This window comes from Stegostoma tigrinum, chromosome 1 (genome assembly GCF_030684315.1).
Source record: "Stegostoma tigrinum isolate sSteTig4 chromosome 1, sSteTig4.hap1, whole genome shotgun sequence".
NCBI classification, from domain to species: domain Eukaryota; kingdom Metazoa; phylum Chordata; class Chondrichthyes; order Orectolobiformes; family Stegostomatidae; genus Stegostoma; species Stegostoma tigrinum.
Window position 1 is genome coordinate 38,770,785 of NC_081354.1, and position 21,226 is coordinate 38,792,010.

At 41.4% G+C, this 21,226-nt stretch overlaps 1 protein-coding gene across 1 annotated transcript in view; it reads right to left on the reverse strand.

Moving 5' to 3' along the window:
* The window catches only part of rxfp1 (relaxin family peptide receptor 1), a 138,751-nt gene that overhangs the window by 21,363 nt on the left and 96,162 nt on the right, over positions 1–21,226 (reverse strand). The window contains 3 exon segments of the mRNA XM_048539259.2: positions 5,792–5,863; positions 13,071–13,142; positions 16,626–16,697. Of these exon segments, the coding sequence (XP_048395216.2) occupies positions 5,792–5,863; positions 13,071–13,142; positions 16,626–16,697 (216 nt within the window).

The window sequence follows — 21,226 nt, forward strand, 5'->3', positions numbered from 1 at the left end:
AAGAGTGAGAAACATGGGTCAGGAACAACCACATTTAACTTAAATAAAGGGAATTATAATGAAATAAGGAGAAAAGTAGCTAATGTGAACTGGGTGGATAGGTTAGCAAAGAATGACAGTAAACAAGCAGTGATAGGCGTTTAACAAGGTAATTCATAACTTTCAATACATGGCAGTAAAGAGGAATGATTCTAAGAGAGGCATAAATCATCTATGGCTAAGCAAGGGCATTATGGAGATTAAGTTGGAAGAAAAAGCATATAAGGAGACAAAAGTCAGTGATAGCCATGAGATCTAGGAAAGTCTACATAGAAATATTGATAGGTTCTATCAGTGGGCAAAAAAGTTAGCAAACTGAGTATAATGTGGAACAATGTGAAATTGTTCATTTTGGGACAGAGAACAAAAGAACAGTGTACTATTTAAATGGACAAAATCTGCAGCAAACTGCATCACAATGGGACTTGAGTGTATTTGTGCATAAAACACAGAAAGCTAGCACATAGGTAGAGCAGGTAATTAGGAAGGCAAAAGGAATGTTAGCCCTTATTTCAAGCCAGTTGGAATATAAAAGTAGGAAAGTCTTACTGCAACTGTACAAGGACCATATCCAGAATCCTGTGAGAGGTTTTGGTCACCTTATTTAAAGAAAGATACCATTTAATGAAAGGCATTTCAGAGAAGTTTCCCTAGGATAATCCTGATACTGGGGGGTCGAGGGTGGATTGCCTAATGAGCAAAGGGTAAAAAGGTTGTGACTCTACTCACTGAAGTTTAGAAGAATGAGAGGCAATCTGATTAAAACATATTGGATTTTTAAGGCGTTTGACAGAGTAAATGTGGAGAGAATGCTTTTGCTCATTGGAAAATCTAAGACCAGAGGGCATAAACTCAGAATTAAGGAGTGCCAATTTAAGACTGAGATAAGGAGGAATTTTTCTCTCTAAGGATTAAGAACCTTTGGAACTCCTTACCATTGAGAACTATGGTGGGAGAGTCCTTGTCTATATTTAAGGCTGAGGTAGATAGATTTTTGATGAGTAGGGATGGAAAATGAATGTGAAGAGTGTCAGATCAGCCAAGATCCTAATGAATGAGAGGCATGGATAGAGTCGATAGCCAGAGACTTTTCCCCAGGGCAGGATTGACTGCCACGAGGGGTCATAGTTTTAAGGTGTTAGGAGGAGGGTATAGAGGAGACGTCAGAGGGAGGTTCTTCACCAGAGACTTGTGAGCGCATGGAATAGTTTACCAGTGGTAGTCGTGGAAACAGAGTCATTAGTGACATTTAAGCGACTGCTGGACATGTACATGGACAGCAGTGAATTGAGGGGAATGTAGGTTAGGTTATTTTATTTTTGGATTAGGATTATTCCACGGCACAACATCATGGGCCGAAGGGCCTGTACTGTGCTGTACTTTTCTATGTTCTATGTTCTATGAATGGTGAAACAGGCTCAAGACACAGAATGGCCAATTTCTGTTCCTTTTGCTTATGGGCTTGGTCATAGATTTTGGACTTGGCCCATAATTTTCGATCCATTCAATTCTTAAAAACTGGTCTTTACATCACTGACATGCATGTGAATACATTCATTAACTTGAATGAACCACCTCCACGTTTTACTGAGTTGTGACTTGAATCATATGACTTATAACAGAGTTTGTTGTCCCATTAAAATAGATCGATATCAAAGGAAGGCTAATAGATTGTGTGTACACCTGTGCCATACTACATTTTTCAATATTTTCCAACAAATATTCATCAATTGCCTTTCAAACATTTCAATAATCTCTGTCACACATAATAATGCATTCATGTGATAGTTTAACAATTTCATAACAACTTATGCCTAAAACGGTGAATCATGTAACTATCTAGTCATTGTTTGAAGGAGTACGTGTATATTACATTGAAACATCTGTCAACAACATTTTGAGACTCAAAAGTAGTTCGTACAAGCATGAATCAATATGAAAGCTTTACTTTGATACAGAAACAAAATGCTGCAGTACTTGAAATGGAGAACTGGTTGGGCTTGATTGGAAATGTTCTGGAATTCTACCTGAACTTGAATCGATCTGCTGTGTGGAAGTGGAAATTCAACAGCAGATTGAAATAATGGGTGGAATTTTATTATTTCCTGTTAGCAGGCTTGCAGGTGGGGGTGTTTTGAAAAATCTCTGGTGGCTTTCTGCCAGCTGCTAAATATCAGCAATTGTATCTGCAGCAGACATGGTGTATCGCCCCCAGTTCAGGGCCTTAAGTATCACTATTGATCCTAATGTTTGCTGTTTCATGGCCACTTTCCACCTGGCCTCCATTCTGAGACTGGCAGGTAAAGCTTGGTGACAGGCTGATAGCCTAGCACACTATATTACTTGGGTCTCAGGCAGGAGGGGACTTGATATCCTCTGATGTGGGATTATTCTGACATAACAGAAAGAAGTGGGTCTGTCCCCATGCTGGTAAACAACAACGTTTTATAAACTATTCAAACTGTCCACGTAAATGGGGGTAGGAGAGAACATTCTTAGAGACTTACAGTTCAGTCCTAGTTCTAAGTATGTCTCAATGCCATCCTTAATTGCCCTGGAGAAGATGATGTTGAGCAGCCGTCTTGATCTGCTACACCTAAAGTGCTGTTAGGAAGGAGTTTCAGGTTTATGACTAGCAACAGTAAAGGAATAGCGATATTGTTAAAAATCATGTTTGGCAGGGAGTTTTTGGGTGCAAGTGTACCCATACATCTGCTTCCCTTGACTTTCTTGATGGTGGAAGTCATGGGCTTGGAAAGCACCATTGATAGAGTGCTGGTGAGCTGTAGCAGTGCATCTTGTAGATAGTCAGTGGTGACACAAATGAGTGTTGAATGTTGTAAATGGGGCATCTGTCAAGCTGGCTGCTTTGTCCTGGATGGTATTGACCTTCTTCAGTTGGAGTTGCAACCTTCCATTAAAGTAGAGAATATCCCATCATACTTCTGACTTGTGCCTTGTAATTGGTGAACAGAATGGTGGAGACAGGTGAGTTTCTCGCTACAGAATTCCTAACTTATGGTCTGTTCTTGTAGACAAAAGTACTTATATGGCTGGTTCAGTTCAATGTCTGATGTTGATAGTGGAGTTTCAGTAGTAGTAACAGCATGAATCATGCAGCAATAATGCTCATATTCTCTCGTTAGGGAAGTCATGGCCTGGTACTTGTGTGGTGCAAGTGTTACTCACCACTTATCAGCCCAAGTAGCATATTGTCCAAATCTTGTTACATATAGGCATGGAATGGCTTAGTATCTAATGAGTGGAGATTAGTGCTGAACATAGTGCAATTATCAGTGAGCATCCCAATTCTGAACTTATAATGATGGAAAGGTAATTCATAGAATCATAGAATTCCTTCAGTGTGGAAGGCGGACATTAAGTCCACACTGACCCTTTGACGAACATCCCACCAACATCAGCCCCACTACCCTAACTCCTGTAATTCTGCATTTCCCATGGCTAGACAACCTAGCCTGCACTGGATACTATGGAATAGCAAATTTATCTAACTGCACATCTTTGGATTCTGGAAGGAACTGGAGCACCTGGAGGAAATCCCCACAGACAAATGGAGAATGTGCAAACTCCACACAGATAGCCGCCTGAAGCTGCAATCGATCCTGGGTTACTGCCCTAAGGAATTCCTGTGTGATGCTGTGGTACCGAGATGACTGACCTCCAACAATCGGAACTATTTTCCTTCGTTTAAGTAGAACTCAACGAGCAGAGAGTTTTCTCTTGATTCCAGTTTTGATAGGAATCCAATATGCCATATTAGAGATAATGGGAACTGCAGATGCTGGAGAATCCGAGATAACAAAGTATGGAGCTGGATGAACACAGCAGGCCAAGCAGCATCTTAGGAGCACAAAAGCTGTTGTTTTGGACCTCGACCCCCCCATCAGAAAAAACATATTAGGTCGATTAGGTTGTATATTGTATCCACTGTACCCGTTGTGGCTTCCTCTACATTAGGGAAACCAAGCGGAGACTTGGGGACCGCTTTGCAGAACACCTCCGCTTGGTTCGCAATAAACAACTGCACCTCCCAGTCGCGAACCATTTTAACTCCCCCTCCCATTCCTTGGAGGACATGTCCATCCTGGGCCTCCTGCAGTGCCACATGATGCCACCTGAAGGTTGCAGGAACAGCAACTCATATTCTGCTTGGGAACCCTGTAGCCCAATAGTATCAATGTGGACTTCACAAGCTTCAAAATCTCCCCTTCCCCCACTGCATCCCAAAACCAGCCCAGCTCGTCGCCTCCCTCCACTGCATCCCAAAACCAGCCCAGCTCGTCCCCGCCTCCCTAACCTGTTCTTCCTGTCATCTGTCCCCTTCTCCCACCTCAAGCCGCATCCCCATTTCCTACTACTAACCTCATCCAGCCTCCTTGACCTGTCCGTCCTCCCCGGACTGACCTATCCCCTCCCCACCTCCCCACTTATCTTCTCCTCCATCCATCTTCAGCCCGCCTCCCCCTCTCTCCCTATTTATTTCAGAACCCTCTCCCCACCCCCGTCTCTGATGAAGGGTCTAGGCCCGAAACGTCAGCTTTTGTGCTCCTAAGATGCTGCTTGGCCTGCTGTGTTTATCCAGCTTCACACTTTGTTATCTTGGATTCTCCAGCATCCGCAGTTCCCATTATCTCTTAGGTCGATTATTGCCTTGATGTCAAGGACAGTCGCTCTTGCCTCAACTCTGGAGTTCAACTCTTTTGTTCACGTTTCAGCCAAGGCTGTAATAAGGTCAGCAGTTGAGTGGTCTGGCAAAATTCTAGCAATATTATTGAAGACTTGTATTCCAGAACTAGTAATGCCTCAAGTCAGACTGTTCCCGTACAGCTACAACACTGACATCTACTGGACAATGTGAAAATTGCTTAGTAATGTCCTGTACATGAAAAAGGACAAGTTGGACCTGCCACCTGCCTCTTAGTCAACTCTCCATTACCCGCAATCATGGAAGGGTGGTTACAAAACTGGCTTAGTCATTTTTTGTAATTTGTAAATGTCAGTTCAAAAGTACTTACAACAATGAATAGGCCTTCCAGCACACAAAAAAAAGTTACCAACCAAACACCACTGGTTAAGAAATTGGTGTTTATTTCACAGTTGATTAGACTTCCCCGAGAATGACAAACAGTCACTGCAGTAAAATTTACAACTGGTATTATTGAAATTAATGCCACTACCACCTGGAAAGTTCCTAAATATATGATAAATATGATTTAGGAGCAAGGGAAAGAAGTAGATCATTCAGCCAATCTAGCCTGCCCCATAATTCTCAAACATGGCTGATTTCTTCAATGCTATTTTCCTTCATTATCTCGATAACCCTAAAATAATTAGTCATTTTTTGGTGTAGTATAAATTAAATATGTTTTGAACCATAAAACATTAGAAGCATTGCTTTTCCTAACTGTTCATTAAAACTCAGCTAGAATTTGGTATTGATGAGCACAGCATGTGCTGAGCTCAGTTATTCTGTTTTGAGAAGAGTATGAAGTTGGTATATGAACTGAGACTGCAACCCTATGTTATCCTTTACAGGATTGTCAGATTTCTACTCTATGCTAGCAGTCTTTATACTATAACCATTCAATTTTTATATGGATGCATTCCAAGCCAAAAATATCAACTTATATAAAATTTAAATTTTTCATATGAATAAGAAATGACAAATTTTTAAGTTTTAGCATGTCAGGTGTGAACACTAAGCATGTAAATATAATCAAAATGAAATTACAATTGTAGGAGTTCCTTAAGTTGCTGAAAAAGATTATGCGGCAATTCTTGAATCCTGTTTAAAGACAAGTCCCTGCAGAAACACACAAAAATGTTGTATTAGCTCTAGCAAGACATGTCTGTAAGAATCCTAGAGAAATTATGGATGATATTAGTTTTTAATTCAGTTTCCTTTTCAGTGAAAATAAATACAACATTAGCATTTCATTCATTTAAGTGAGACTGCCATTGCATCAAATTTATCATCTTTCTATAAATAATATTTAAAAACTAGGGCAAAAATTAGCTGGCCTCATTTATGGGCGGTGGGCAAGGATCTGTAACGTGCCCATGCTGGTTGTGCTGGGGTGGGCAGCATGCAGATTTCATGCTGTCACCTCATTGTTACAATCATTGGGTTGAGTGTCTGTCATGCTCTTGGCTGTTTAAACACATTGTGCTGGGAACACATTGTGCAGCTAGTCTTCTTAAAGGGAGTGTGTCCTCTTTAAAGGAAAATTACAATGAATACTGAGCTGTAATTTAAAAGATGGAAAATAGAATATCAAGGAAGAGACAGGATTTCAGGGTCACGGTTGCAATACTGGAGGCATTAGTGCTGGATGTGAGACATCAAGATTTCAATGAAGTCTTCAATAACCAACTGAGAACAGAGTGGCAGCAGGAAGCCAAAGCAGGAAGCAGGAGGTCAATTCCAGGTTCTGGCCTTGGACATCAGTTCCTTAAGCAGTCCAAAGATTTATGTGGATGTTTAAAGTCATTGAATGCTTCTTCATTAGACCCCTCTTATTCACTGTATCACCAACATTTTACATTGTTCAATGCACCCCACTGACATCACTCAGTATGAGCTATCTACAGCCACCCCCTTCGATCCAACCTCTTTGCGGCCTTCCTTTCTTCCAAGAATCCTTGCAGCCTGTCTTGCTCCCCTTAACTCCCTTGCATACTCTCCATCATCCCACCCGCTATGTAGGCTCCGCCTCTGGCCAACTCTTGCAATCCCCTATCTTCTTCAGCCCCTTTTAGCCTCACAATCTTACCTGCTTCTCCTATCTTCATCTGCTTGTAAGCCCCATCTCCTCTATCACTATTGCAGACCCCATCTCTCACATTACCATCACAGCCCCATCTCCCCCATCTCCCCCATTATCTTTGCAGTCCACACTCTCTCCATACTATACTGGAGCTTCTTATCTTCCCTCCACATCACTTGTAGCCTTCTTCTTTACTGAACTCCTGAAATTTGGCCTCTTGGGCTCCGAACAGGCCCTACCCCTTCCCAGGTTTGGCAAAAAGGGACCTGGTTCCCGACCTCAATCTGAAATTCCAGCAGACATGTCTTGGTGACTCCTGCAAGGACACCACTTATAAACCTAACATTCTGCTATTCCTCCACACATCCTTCTCTCCTATGTTTTCAGCCTATCAGCAGCACCAGAGTGACCCAGCTTATAACTGGAGAGCAGCTCCCTATTGTTTCCTTCCATTGAACTTACAGGGTGTGCCTTTTCTCTGATTGGTTGCACCCTGAAATGAAGACTCCTGCGCAATTTGACACATGACCCAAACACATTGTTGACAACTACTGACACTCTAGTGTCTCTCTGGCAAGAATAGTTACTAAACAGGAGAATGGAGCAGAGTAGACTGGGACAACAACATCTGCAGCACCTGCATCGAATGGAGGAGATAAACCTCAGCATCATTGGGCTGGCTATAATAGAGCTTATGGCAACCGCATTGTTGAGAACCTTCAGGATGATGGCATGTTCCTGCCTTGTCCCCCTTTTTAACTGCAAGCACACTCCCATTATAATGTAACATTATGAACAAGCTGCTGAAAATGTGTCAATGCTTCCCATGCCAATACCAATCATCTTCTTCTGATGTCCTGCTTAGAGACATACAAAAATTGCTACCTGTTCAATCACAATTGCTGAAGGAAGAAGAGGGAGCAACAGCTCAACACTGGACTGCACAATCATAGCCACTAACTACAATATTAACAGTAGGTTAATATTAACTAAGGTTAAGAATATCAAATAGTGAGTCTGCAGGCGTAAGTGAACTATAGTCATATTGGGACTAAACATAACGAGAAATTGCTGAATAACTTGACAGGTCTGGCAATATCTGTGGAGAAAAAGTAGAGTCAACATTTTGGGTCCAGTGACCCTTCTTCAGTTTTGGCATTAAAAACATTAACTTTGCTTTCTTTCCATAGATGCTGCCGGCCCGGTCAGTTTCTCCAATAATTTCTATTTTTGGTTCAGATTTCCAGTATCTTTTGTAGTTCTTTGTTTTATTATGCTAAATTAAGGCTTGTTTGCCAGCTCATTCGAGGACAGGATTGCTGATGACTTGTGCTTCAGAGACTTCAGATGAAGACCTCAATAAGCCAGCATACGAGTGGTCAAGACACTAAATGCATTGACTGGTCTGTCAGATGCCTTCTGTCACTACAGAGTAGTATGGAGGACTCCAGCTCTAAGTCGGTCAGGGGGACACTGCACTGAGCTTCTAATCTTCAAAGCTTCTGTCACATCTTCCTGTCATGCTCCTGATCCAGAGACACTGCAAATGTGGTCTGCACCTGTTACAATTTGTTTGCACAGATCACCTACATTTCTGCATTTTCTGTAAGCTTTCAGCGATGTTCTTTGTTGAGTCTGGGAACTCATCAGAATACCTCCTTCAGCTCTGAAGAACAGTCATACTAGACATGAAATGTTAACTCCTTTTCTCTCTCCACAGTTGCTGACTGACCTGCTCAGTTTCTCTAGCAATTCTCTGTGTTTATTTCAGGTTTAAAAAAAAGGGTGCTGTGGCGGCAAGTCTACTAGCAGCTGCAAGTCAGAAGTTATCTTTTTAAAAAATATTCTCTCAATCTTTAAATATTTTAAGTCAACACTTTTTTGTTGACCTTAGGGTCTTAACTTAATTAGCTTTGTGTTTCAATTAACTGAAAAATAACAACAATAAAGCTTAGCTTAGTTAATCTCAATTAGTTATGTGGCTTGCTTCTGCTCCTATCTTCCATGTTTCTATGTGTGAAGAAAGCTCATGTGAAACATGTCAAAGCATTATTAATGAGTTGTGCGATATCCCTCTGTGTTTATCTCATTGTGCCTTGTCGGTACTCCCAAGGGGTACTCCCACTCCTACTGCTTTGGTTAACTATCCCCTGAAAACCTTAAACTCAGAGGAGGCATCATACTCCAGGATTTCTTCATTGTTCCAAGTTTCTCCACTTTATAGCATCAGGTTGGGCAGAGTATGACAACATTTGCAAATCTCAGTGGAATAAGCTGATTGTCTCAATGCAATCTATCAAGGTATCTAAATTACATCTTCAGAACTCCTACAGCCTCCTCAATGGTCACTTACATATATTGCCTAACTCCTCTGCATCCAGGATGGGGTTCTACACAGTACCTGTCATATTGTGTTAGTGCACTGAAAATAAGACTCATCTATTCCTGGAGTCGTCACAAAAGTTAAAGATTTTAAAGTAGTATGCAAATTTCTCCAGTTTACTTGGCCTTCAGATTCAGATACAGAGAAAGCATGGAAAAGGTTTCTCTACTGAACAAGGATTGCCATTTATTACAAATTATTAGACTCTAGCTACAGATAAACAGTTATATGCAATTTGCATGTAATATTGCTAATTAAAACTCTAAAGCTCATATAAATTCCGATTTACACACATAAAGACAGACAAATAGAGAGGATTAAATAGGTAATGGACAGAGGGAAAAGACTGGAAAGACAGTTCAGTAGTCTTTGTCCCCAGGATCTACTGTTGAGAAGATTTTTATGACTCTTCTGTTGGCCAGAATATTGTTTCAGTTGTCTTTCTTCAGATGTTTTCACTGGTTACAACAGGTTACAACAACTGTTGAAGGAATGATAGACTTTTTCTTCAGATTTATAGTGTATTTTGACTGCAGAGAACAAAGAGATGACTTCTGAACTGGTAAGAACTCTCTCTTTCTCTGTATCTCTCTTTCACGCTGTCTATAGCTTTTCCACACCTCAAAGCTGTTCAGTTACCTGGGAACCAATGACGCGGTTGTTGATAGGCAGGAAGGTCAGTTACTAGTCCATGGATCAATCAACATGACAGTACCAGCAAAAGCTGCATTTGTACACCCCTTCAGCTCCAACTTATCTGCAACTCAAACTGTAATTATACTTGTTCAAGCAGTTATTTACATGACAGCTGTCAGGTGTCAGATTGCTTGCTTTCAATGCTGCAGTCATCTTTTTAAATACAAGCTTTAAAAACTTTTTTCTTATTTCAGTCCACAGTTTTTGGAAATACGCAAAAATGCACACAATTCTTACACAGTCATAAGGAGTCTGTAACTTCAGTGGGATCGACCTTGGCCCCAGAATTTATTTTTGAAGGTGTGGAATGAGCCTGAAAACATCAGACAGTTGGGACAGCTGATTATATCGATGACGAGAGGACTTGCTGGGAACATTGCATAGACCTGAAGGGTCCATTTGTAGTAGCCACAGATCAGTGGTAAATTGTGTGAGTGGAAGACCGCTCTGTTGATGGCCACGTGCATAGAGTTGACGATTCCTGCATCTGGGGTAATTTAACAATGGCCCTGAATCCAAAGGCCCCCTTAACCACACTGTCTTGAATGGTATAAAATTCCAGGTATTGGTCTGCACTCTTGAACAAGGTACTGAATTGACAATCGTGATATAGCAATGAGCCACATGCTTGGATATCTCCAGAAAAGCTGGGAAAAATTATAAGCCACAGAAATTCAGCACCAGGTGGACTGCAATGAGACAGGCAATAGGTGTCCATCATTTCCAAATGGGTTTAGCTCCTTCTCCATCATGGTGCCTCAGATAAATTATCTCTCTGGAGAAGAGTAGCCTTTAGTTACACTGTTGTTTGGACATTTTCAGGAAGCAGAATCTCAGATAGGAAACCCTGTCTTGTACAAAACATGTTGGTAGTTTGCACCTCTCCACCTTCCTCTTTGGTATACCCTCTCAGGCTCACGATTCTGGTATCCCAATGGCTGCTACAGTCCCATTTCTGGTGGTTACAGCTTTCTCCCTTTGTGATATCCCTCCTCATTCGTAATCTTAAAGCTGGAGTAAATACACCATTAGAGCCCTTGCTGATTTTTCATTTTGGTTTTTCATTCTTTTATCAATTTCGGTTCAAGACTATGAACTGTGAACTAAAGATGACTTTTGGATTCTGGGTAACAACTTATGTTGAAAGAAAAAAGAGATCAAACAAGCTTTTGTTTATTTGTGAGGCTAGGCATGGAGGTTAATTGCAGATTGGTACTTGATTAAAAGGTTCTGAGGACGCTTTGTCACTAGTGAAGAGCATAATGTTTAAACAGATAACAGAAGTCAGCTATTATGAGAGCAGTACCTGGGAAAAGGTTCCATCCAGTCTGGAAAGGACCTTATACTGAAGCAGATGGCAAATGTTCAATGGTAAGTGGGACCTCATGGTGGAGACAGTCTGTCAAGGAGTGGTCAGAGTTTAAATTGGGTTTTGGACTGTACTTTCTGTGAAAAGGAAACTGGCTATTGATGTTATTGCATGAGAATTTGAAAGCTCCTTGCCTAACCTCCTATGAGCTGCCCTTGGAAACTCAGAGAATAGTAAACTAAGTTACAAGTATCTGAGTGAACAGTAAAGGTGACCTACCTTCAGAATTTCAACCAAGAAACCATTATCTATGCCTGTGGAACAACACCTCATGAAAGCCACTCTTCTTTTTCTTTTGTTTGTCTTTAACAATATTTGTTTATGTATACCTTTTGTGTGAATGGGGCTGAAAACGAAGGCTTTTAGGTTTAGAGCATTGACCAGTTAGGTTACCTTGTTGTTTAATTTTACACTGCTAAAGTTACCATATTGTTAATAAATTGCTAAGTCTTTTGTTTAAACTACAAATTGGTGTATGGAATTGACCATTCGCAGAATCTATTTAATCAGAATGCCTCCACCATGCCGCCTGATCAGTGAAGCTGAGGTTTATTCATGAGCAATCTCTGTACAAGGCTGCACTACACTCAGGAAGGCTGCAGAGTGCAGCCAAGACAAACCTGGAGCTAATTTTTGCTTCCATATATTGAGCAAGATTGAGAAGTTCCATTGTTCTCCTGGACTTGCCACAAAATTGAAAATAAAATTGACTGCTATTAATTGTTTGTTCAACATGCTCAACTGCTGTTCCGTCCCCTTGAAAGGCGGCCTCCTCTCGCCAGCCTAGTTGCCTCTGAGAATATGCTAATGGTGGAAATATGTTGGACTTCTCTTGTGACACCATTTATTGCCATTTTCCCACCTCTTTCAAAGCTTCCATAGCTCAGCTCCAATGCATTGACAAAATTCTAGCCTGAATTTCTCAGCTCGGGGTGTGGAATTATAACTTTAGCCAACAGACAGACATTAAACAGAATAGAAATGTAGAATCCAGGCAACTACTCATGCGATTCCATTGTGTACATAGACTTTTAATTACGATAATGACCTACTTAGCAGAAAGTCAGTTATGGAGGGTTTACTCAGTAAAACCTGGTGGGAAGAAAAGAAAGCAGAGGCTTTTACATTGAATTATTAATGCCAACAACAAAAAACAGGCACTGAAATCCTGTGTTTGCTCCTGTTCCATGTACACACAGCCCTGCCACACCCTCTTCATCCAACATTGTAACTTTTTACAAGTTCGATAACCCAAGGGCTTCTTAATGTTAGTCTAGCAAAATCTGGACTGCTGTCTCTAGATGTCTGTTTTAAACAGGCAGTTTACTACATCCATATTATTGAAACCTAGCTGCTAAAATGGAGCAGAACATCTCCTGGGGATCAGGCATGTGCACTCCAAAGCCTAACCACCTAGAAATCATTATTCTGCCTTTAATATTTCACATGGTGTCACAGTACATCTCCAGTCATAGATATCCAGCTCTCTTCAATTGCTTATAGGATTGCTTCCCTCGTGCAACTAACTTGGATTGGGTAAAAATTTGTTAATACTATAGACTTGCTCAAGATCAATTTAAAAGCTTTGGAGAAACATTTGAAGGACATCAAAAGAGACGGTTTTCCTCTGCATTTAAAATGTAACGAGTGATTGAATCTATTTATTTAGCTGAGAACTGGGAAAACACATCCAAATTTTGCCATGAGTTTTAGATTTTCACAAAGTCCAGCCATTGCCCATTTTATTGCATTTCATAAATTTAATACACATTTTTTCAGTCCCAGTAACACTTACAGCTCTCCTAGCTTTTGTAATGGCGCGAAAGCACTTTCATGTATAGAGTTGATTTGATTCCTGCGGAGAATACTGAAAATAATGCAAGTATTAGATCACTGAATGCACTGCTATAAAAGAAAAATACAAAAAAAAATCAGCAACTATGAGATCCAAAACTGATCAATGGCTGGGCTGTCCTACCAGTTCAGTAGAAGAGCTATTTACCAATGCAGTAAATTGGCTTTTGCTGTGTATTTCCAGCATTTTCTATCTTCAACATTAAGTTGTCACAGTTGTTTAAATTTTACATATGTAAGTGTTTGTTAATTTGAAAAACAAATCAATCAGTTGCAACAATCGATTTGGATCCTCAATGAAAGTAAACAAAATGAATATTTTACGAGATCAGCTTGGAGCTAGAGGTAGAAGTGTATAATTCTTGGACATTTTGAAATAAAGCTCACACAATGGCAATGTGACAACATGAATTAAAATTCAGAAGGAAAATGAAATGCCAATAAACAGATTTAGCAGTAAGTTACTGATTAAAATATATTAAAACATAATTTAGGCTTCTTTTCTCATTAAGAACTGTATAAAAATATAAAACAAAAGACCACAGCAGCAACATAAGATATGAATATATCAACAGCCTTTGTTAGAGTATGAATGATCGTCTTACAGGGAAGGCAATAGCGTAGTGGTATTGTTGTTCAACTAATATACTTCAGACCCAAGTAACGTCATGGATACTTGGGGTTGAATCCAACCATCGCAGGTGATGGAATTGAAATTAAAACTTCTGGAATTAAAAGTTTCGTGATGACTGTGAAACTACAGTCAATTGCTATAAAAGCAAGTCACAGGAAGGACTTGGTCTTACATGTGCCTCCATATCACAGCAATGACTCTGAAAAACTGCAGAAAAGCCACAAGGGAATGAAACTAGATGCATATCTGGCATTGGCCTGGGCACAAGAAATGGCACTGGCAATGGCAAATTCAAACACCCTATTGACACTGCAAAATCTTACTACATCTGTGAGATACTGCTAAAATTGGGACAACTGTCTCACAGACTAGTCAAGCAACAGCCTGACACAGTCATATTTACAGAATTAATACTTACAGACAACATTATCACTGTCCTTGATTATGTCCAATCCCACCACAGGACAGACCCAGTAGAAATGGTGGTGCAGTGATATAAAGTCAGGACGGATTTGCCCTGAGTTATCCTCAATATTAATTCCAGACCCATGGAGTCTTATGGCATCAGGTTAAATATGCTTAAGAAAACTTGCTGATTAGCACGTACTGTCCCCAGTGAACTTATGAGTCAGTACACCTCCATGTTGAACACCACTTGGATGATCCCGGATGAAAATGGCCAGAATGTACTCTAGGAATAGGATTTAAATGTCCATCACCAGGAGTGGCTTAGCAACACTACTACTGGCCAAGCGAGTCTTTGGCAGGTGATGGGATAACAAATAAGTAGGCAAAACATATTTGTTCTCATCCTCACCAATCCATTTGCTGCAGGTGCATTTAATTCATGGAAGTATTGGTGGGAGTGGTCACCACACAGCACCTGTGGAGACAAAGTCGCGTCTTCACATTGAAGATATCTTCCATTACGTTGCATATCATTATCATTCAGGTGAATAGAATAGATTTTGAACAGATCTATCAGTTCAAGGCTGGGAATCCATGGGGTGCTGTGGGTCATCAGCAGGAGTAGCAGATCTGTAGTCCAGTACAGTCTGCAACCTCATGGCCTGGCATATCCCCCACTCTACCATTAACATCAAGCATAAAATGAGGTGTCAACCTGATGAAGCTACAACATAGGACTACCTATTTGCAAAACAACAAACAACAATTGACAAAGTTAAGCAATTCCACAACAAATGACTCAGATGCAAGATCTGCCACTTTGTTTCACCCAATTAAGAATCAACAGAAGATGAAACTCCTCAAATATCTCAATCTTCAATGAAGGCACATTGGTGCATAAATTGAGGCTAAAGCATTTGCATCTATTGTCAGCCAGAAGTGCTGCATGGATGATCCATCTTGGCCTTCTTCATAGGTCAACAGCATCACAGATGCCAGTCTGCAGCCAATTTCATGTGATATCAAGACACAACTGAAGGCCCTCTATACTGCAAAGTCTGCAAGACAATATTCCAGCCATAGTACCAAAGACATGGCCTCCGGAACAAGTCATGCTCCCTAACAAAGCTGTTGTATAACATTGGCATCGACTCAACAATGTGGAAATTTTCCCAGTATGTCCTGTACACAAAAAGCAGGACAAATCCAACCCAGCCTATCAGTCTAACCTCGATCATCAGTAATGTGATGGAAGGGATCATCAACAGTACTGTCAAGCAGTACGTGCTCAGCATTAACCTGCTCAGTGGTGCTCAGCTTAGGTTCCAGGAGCCACTCAGCTCCCAACCTCACTATAGCCTTGGTTCAAACATGGACAAAACAACTGAATTCCAGAGGTGAGGTGAAAGTGCCTGGATTTGACATCAGAACCACATTCAACTGAGTGTGGCATCAACGAGCCCGAGAAAAACCAGAAACTGAACTGGGATAACCTATAAATAAAACTAGAGCAGGTCAGAGGCTCGGAATTCTGCAGTAGATAATTCACCTCCTAACTCCTCAAAACCTGTCAACCATGTACAAAGTGCAAGTTGGGAGTATGATGGAATACTCTTCACTTTCCTGAATAAACACAGTCCAACAGCCCTCATGAAGCTTGACACCATTCACAACAAAATAGCTTGCTTGATTTGCACCACATCCACAAACACCCATTTCATTGACCGTTGACACAAGCAGCAGTAATGTATACCATCTACAAGATGCACTGTGTAAATGCACCAAGGTTCCTCAGACAGCATCTTCCAAACCCATGACCACTACCGTTTAGAAGGCCAAGTGTGCCGCATGTACTTGGAGAACCACCAACTGCAAGTTTCTCCTTGAGCCATTTACCATTCTGACTAGGAAGTATATTGTTGATCCTTTAGTGCTACTGGGTCAAAATCCTGGAATTCCCACCTGCATTGTGGATGTACTTTCACCAAATGGGCTGCAGCAATTCAAGAAGGTAGCTCACTACCAGCTTCTCAAGGGCAATTAGGCTTGGGTAATAAATTCTGGCTCAGCCAGAAAAGTCCACGTCCCTGAATGAATAATAAAATAAATTATTTTACAGCAGAATCATGAAACTCAGGGCAAGAAAACAAAAGTCCAACTTTTCTTCCTCAAAACTCACCTTGGCTTACTTTAGTATTATGGAGACAGAGAATAACTGGTGAGATTCTGATAGCTTGAGCAGAGAACTGCAATTTTGAAAGTTTGGTAGTTTTAAGAGGATTCTCAGAAATTAACAGTTTGATATCTTGCAATGATTTTTATGTCAAAGAACTGAATTCAAAAACCAAAGCCAAATTCATTAGGATGATAGTTTAGTGAAGAACAATGAAACATTTTACAATGACAAATGTGGGAAGCAGTCTGACTAAAAATTTCTCTGGTCTTTTTACTTACAGTACAGTTAATTGGCTGCAATGCATAAAAGTTCCATTCTTCACAGATTCAATTTGATTGCCTTCAAAATCCCTAGAGTACAGATTATACAAAATTTATTGCAAATTACCAGAATTCAGAAAACAATCCTTAAGCATAGTTCATAATTTCTCCAAAGTAGTTAGAAACAAATTTAAAGAACCAAAGTTGCAACATCTAACCAATAATCTCAGAAAAATAGGGTACTTTTGTCTAGGTAGCCAAGAATGTGTTTCCACTGTTTACCTACTCTCCATTTTTTATCCCAGTCTACCTCGTCAAGTGAATCCTGAACATTAGTAACTGAACTTTGTCAATTGCTTTTCTTGCTTATTTCACAATTGTGACATCACTCCATTCAGTAGTTCCCTTTGAAATATAGATCATGTGTGTAACACTGGGTAATTGGTCTTTGGATGCGATAGCTGTTTCCTTTATGTTATAGTCAAACATTTAAAGGAGTGTAGATCAATGCGCACAAAATAAGGAGATTCTTCTCTGTTGGGAGTTATATGGGACCACGAGGCAGGAGGCATTTATATGTTGAGATTAGGCAGTGGAAATGTAAGGGGAATTAGTGCATGGCTAATTGAGAAAGGGAGAATGGATTATCACAGACCTATGAAGACTTTTTGGGAAAAAAAACTGAGGAAGCTAGATTACATAGGTAAGGCAATATCTAAGATGGGAGGTGAAACTTGGTTATAGGAAGACCTAGGGCTATAGAGGGAAGATCAATTGCTAGGTCCTGATACTGGAGGGTAACAGAGGGCATGTGATGGAAGAATAATAGGGGCTGGTAGAGTGAAGTCCAAGCTGACCGAGGGAGAGTGCAAAGTGATGGCTCAAAAGTTCCAGGGATATAGATGTGACAATACAAAGACATCTCCAGAGCATAGGTTGAGGATGGCTCTGGACGACTAGAGTTTTACCAATGCAAAGTATAGGACTGCTCAATGGTGAGAAGTTCTCAGATCAGACAGCAGGGCCTCATGGGAAACACGTCCTCTTCCTGTTCCAGTGCAGACTGAAGGACAGCCTACAGCAAGGCTTTGCTAAACTGTGGAGCAACTGATTATTTGTTCTGAAATATCACTCTAGGTGATTCAAGCAATTAGAGTTATCGGGTGGGGAAAATTGAACAGTGTGTAGAAAAACTTAAAGCTACACGTTACTTTTACCTGTCTTTCCTGTGCCTCAGTCAACAGTTTCAACTGAGAGTCAGTAACTATCTCTTTACCACGTATTCCTTGTCCACCAAGTGTCATCACGAAGGCTGTCTGTTGGCATGAACAGCAATAGCCCCACTATCTGATATGAATGGAACATAACAGCTGCATGGAAACTCATAGCAGGGAATGGCTGAATCCCTCTGATAATTAAACTAAAACTCAAGCCCCAATCTGTTATGGCAGGAGTAGGGGTTCCCTTGTAATAATTACCTCCTAAATACCCAGAAAAGGTCACCTTTCCCCCTGTAATCTACTGAAAGAGTGGTTAAAAGAAAGGAAATCTGCGATCTTCACTTTACAAGTAACAAGAGACAATTTATTTATTTAACCCATCAATGAATAAATTAACAAAATTACGAACAAACTGGCAATTCCCTCCTATACTACTAATTACTCTGTAACTGCTCGAAATTATACTGGAATGCTGTTTAAATAAAGACCAATCCCATTAATATAAATCCAATTAATAAGAAGCAATAAATTACAACTTAATCTCCCCAAGTTTGCACAGGCTGTCTTCTGGAATACTCTGTCATCACTGCTCTCTTCACAAACACCTTTTTTCTGTAAATTCTGCTGTCAGGAATGTTTTATTTCTAATAATTTCTTCGATGAGGCCTTTGAACTAAAATACTGTGGTAATTTTGATTAATTAGGTGGGCTTTCTCTGAGAGCTGAATGGTGCTAACTCTGGCAAGTGGCAGTTGTATTTCTCATTCAGATGGCAGTTGGCTCTCATTTGCAATCTAAGTTTTCTTAATCCCACTGCACTTGCCTGCTGCTCTGATGTACGTAAGTCCATTACAATTTCAGCTTTTCTTTCTTCCAGAGTGAAATCAAATTCTAATCTGTTTACTAATTCTAATAGTATGTACTTCCTCTGTTTTCCTAAAATTTCTTTGCAAATTTGGGAAGCATCTTGAAACCTCAGAACCTCTTTAACAATGTTGAGTGATTCCCCTCACTTCTAATTTAATTAACGACAAGTACCCAAAATTAAACAAATTTTTTCTCACCTAACATTCATTTAACCATTTAGGACACAAATCCCAAAGTCTGTTTAAATCTGTCCAAATCCATTCAGATCCTGTACATGAACTGTCCAGATCCCAGACTCTAACCATCCAGATCCCAGACTTGATCTATCTAAATCTGTCCAAATCCCAGACTTGAGCACCCAAATTTTTAATTTCTTCCTAGGATTAGGATTATCATGTGCATCATTCTCATGCTGTAACGGTATGGAATCAAAAACACATGCTGAGGAGGCCATGCTGCTGGGTTCCCTGTTGATGGCAGCGCTAGCTTCTGTTGATACAGAAAGACAACTTCCTTGATCACTCTTGTGAGGTGAGCAAGGTATAGCAGGAGCACTGGAGCAAAAGGGATTATTGTTAACATGCTGGTCTCTGAGTATATGCAATTCATCAAGTAGTTTATCTATTCTCTCCTTATTGCCTTGCAAAACTTTCAGCTTATTAACCAGCTGGACCTTTTGTTCTGACAAGTGGCTTGATGTTGAAGAACTTCTGCTCCTGGAAACTTCTTGTGTCAGTGACAGACTTTTTGCTTGTCTTCTGTGTCAGGGACTGAATGGGAATGAAGCTGGTTGTGGAACCACTAGATCAAATCACTTAGTTCTTTATGAAGGTCAGATGTTAATCACAGTCACAAGACACCATCAGTTGTCTCTATTACAACAGATCCATCCATTCGAACAATAGTCTGTTCTGCATTATGCTGCAGTACCAAAAGCTCAGCTTTTGAAATATCTTTAACTTTCTTCTGTTCTAACATTCTTTCCAAATGAGTTTTGAGAAGGTTTGTAGCTCAGGTTGAGGTTCCAGATGTAATCTGGTTCACTGAGCTGGAAGGTTTGTTCCCAGACAATCAGTCACCTTTTTTTTTATTTGAAAAAATATACTTTATTCATAGAATGTACAAAAAATAAAACATTTATACACCTACCCAGTCATGCAAGCCGCTCCGGGTTACCCGGGGGTACGTACACCAACTAAAGGAAAAAAAAACAAAACAGAGAGAAAAAAAAACAAAGCAAAGAAACCGCCCCGGCAGTCGTCACCCCGCACAGTCCCAGTTGGCCCCCTGACCAGTTGGGGAAGGCGCCAGCTGGGCCCAGTTACCAGATAGGGTTCTTTTCCCTTTTCTGGACGAGGGGGCTCATACGGTGGTCTTTCCCCACCGCGCCTTGGCGGCGGCTGCCCCAAGCTTTAGCGCGTCCGTCAGCACGTAATCCTGGACCTTGGAGTGTGCCAGTCTGCAACACTCGGTCGGGGTCAGTTCTTTCAGCTGGCAGACCAGCAAGTTGCAGGCAGACCAAAGAGCGTCTTTCACCGCATTGATGGTCCTCCAGGCGCAGTTGATGTTGGTCTCTGTGTGCGTCCCCGGAAACAGCCCGTAGAGCACGGAGTCTCGCGTCACGGAGCTGCTCAGGACGAACCTCGACAAATACCACTGCATCCCCCTCCAGACCTCCTGCGCATAGGCACACTTCAGAAGGAGGTGATCGACAGTCTCGTCCCCCCCGCAGCCACCTCAAGGGCAGTGTGCGGTGGTGCAGAGATTCCGGGCATGCATAAAGGATCTCACTGGCAGAGCCCCTCTCACCACCAGCCAAGCAATGTCCTTGTGCTGGTTTGAAAGTTCTGGCGATGAGGCATTCTGCCAAAAGACTTTGGCAGTCTGCGTGGGGAACCACACGACGGGATCCACCCTCTCCTTTTCCCGAAGGGTCCCGAGGATACTACGTGCTGACCACTGCCTGACGGCCTTGTGGTCAAAGGTGTTTCCTTTCAAAAATTTCTCCAAGAAGGACAGGTGGTACGGAACGGTCCAACTACTCAGAGCGTTCTGCGGCAACGAGGCCAGGCCCATCCTTCGCAACACCCGGGGCAGGTAGAACCTCAGTAAGTAGTGACACTTGGTGTTTGCGTACTGAGGATTTACGCACAGCTTGATGCAGCCGCACACAAAGGTAGCCGTCAGGGCAAGGGTGGCGTTCGGTACGCCCTCTCCCCCATTTCCCAGGTCTTTGTACATGGTGTCTCTGTGGACCCGGTCCATCCTCAACCCCAAAATGAAGTGGAAGATGGCCCGGGTGACCGCAGCGGCGCAGGTCCGGGGAATAGGCCAGGCCTGCGCCACATACAACAGTACCAAAAGCCCCTCGCACCTGACAACCAGGTTCTTACCCGCGATGGAGAGGGACCGGAGCGTCCACCTGCCCAGCTTCTGCTTCAATTTGGCGATACGCTCCTCCCAAGTCTTAGTGCATGCCCCAGCTCCACCAAACCAAACACCCAGCACCTTCAGGTAGTCTGTCCTGACGGT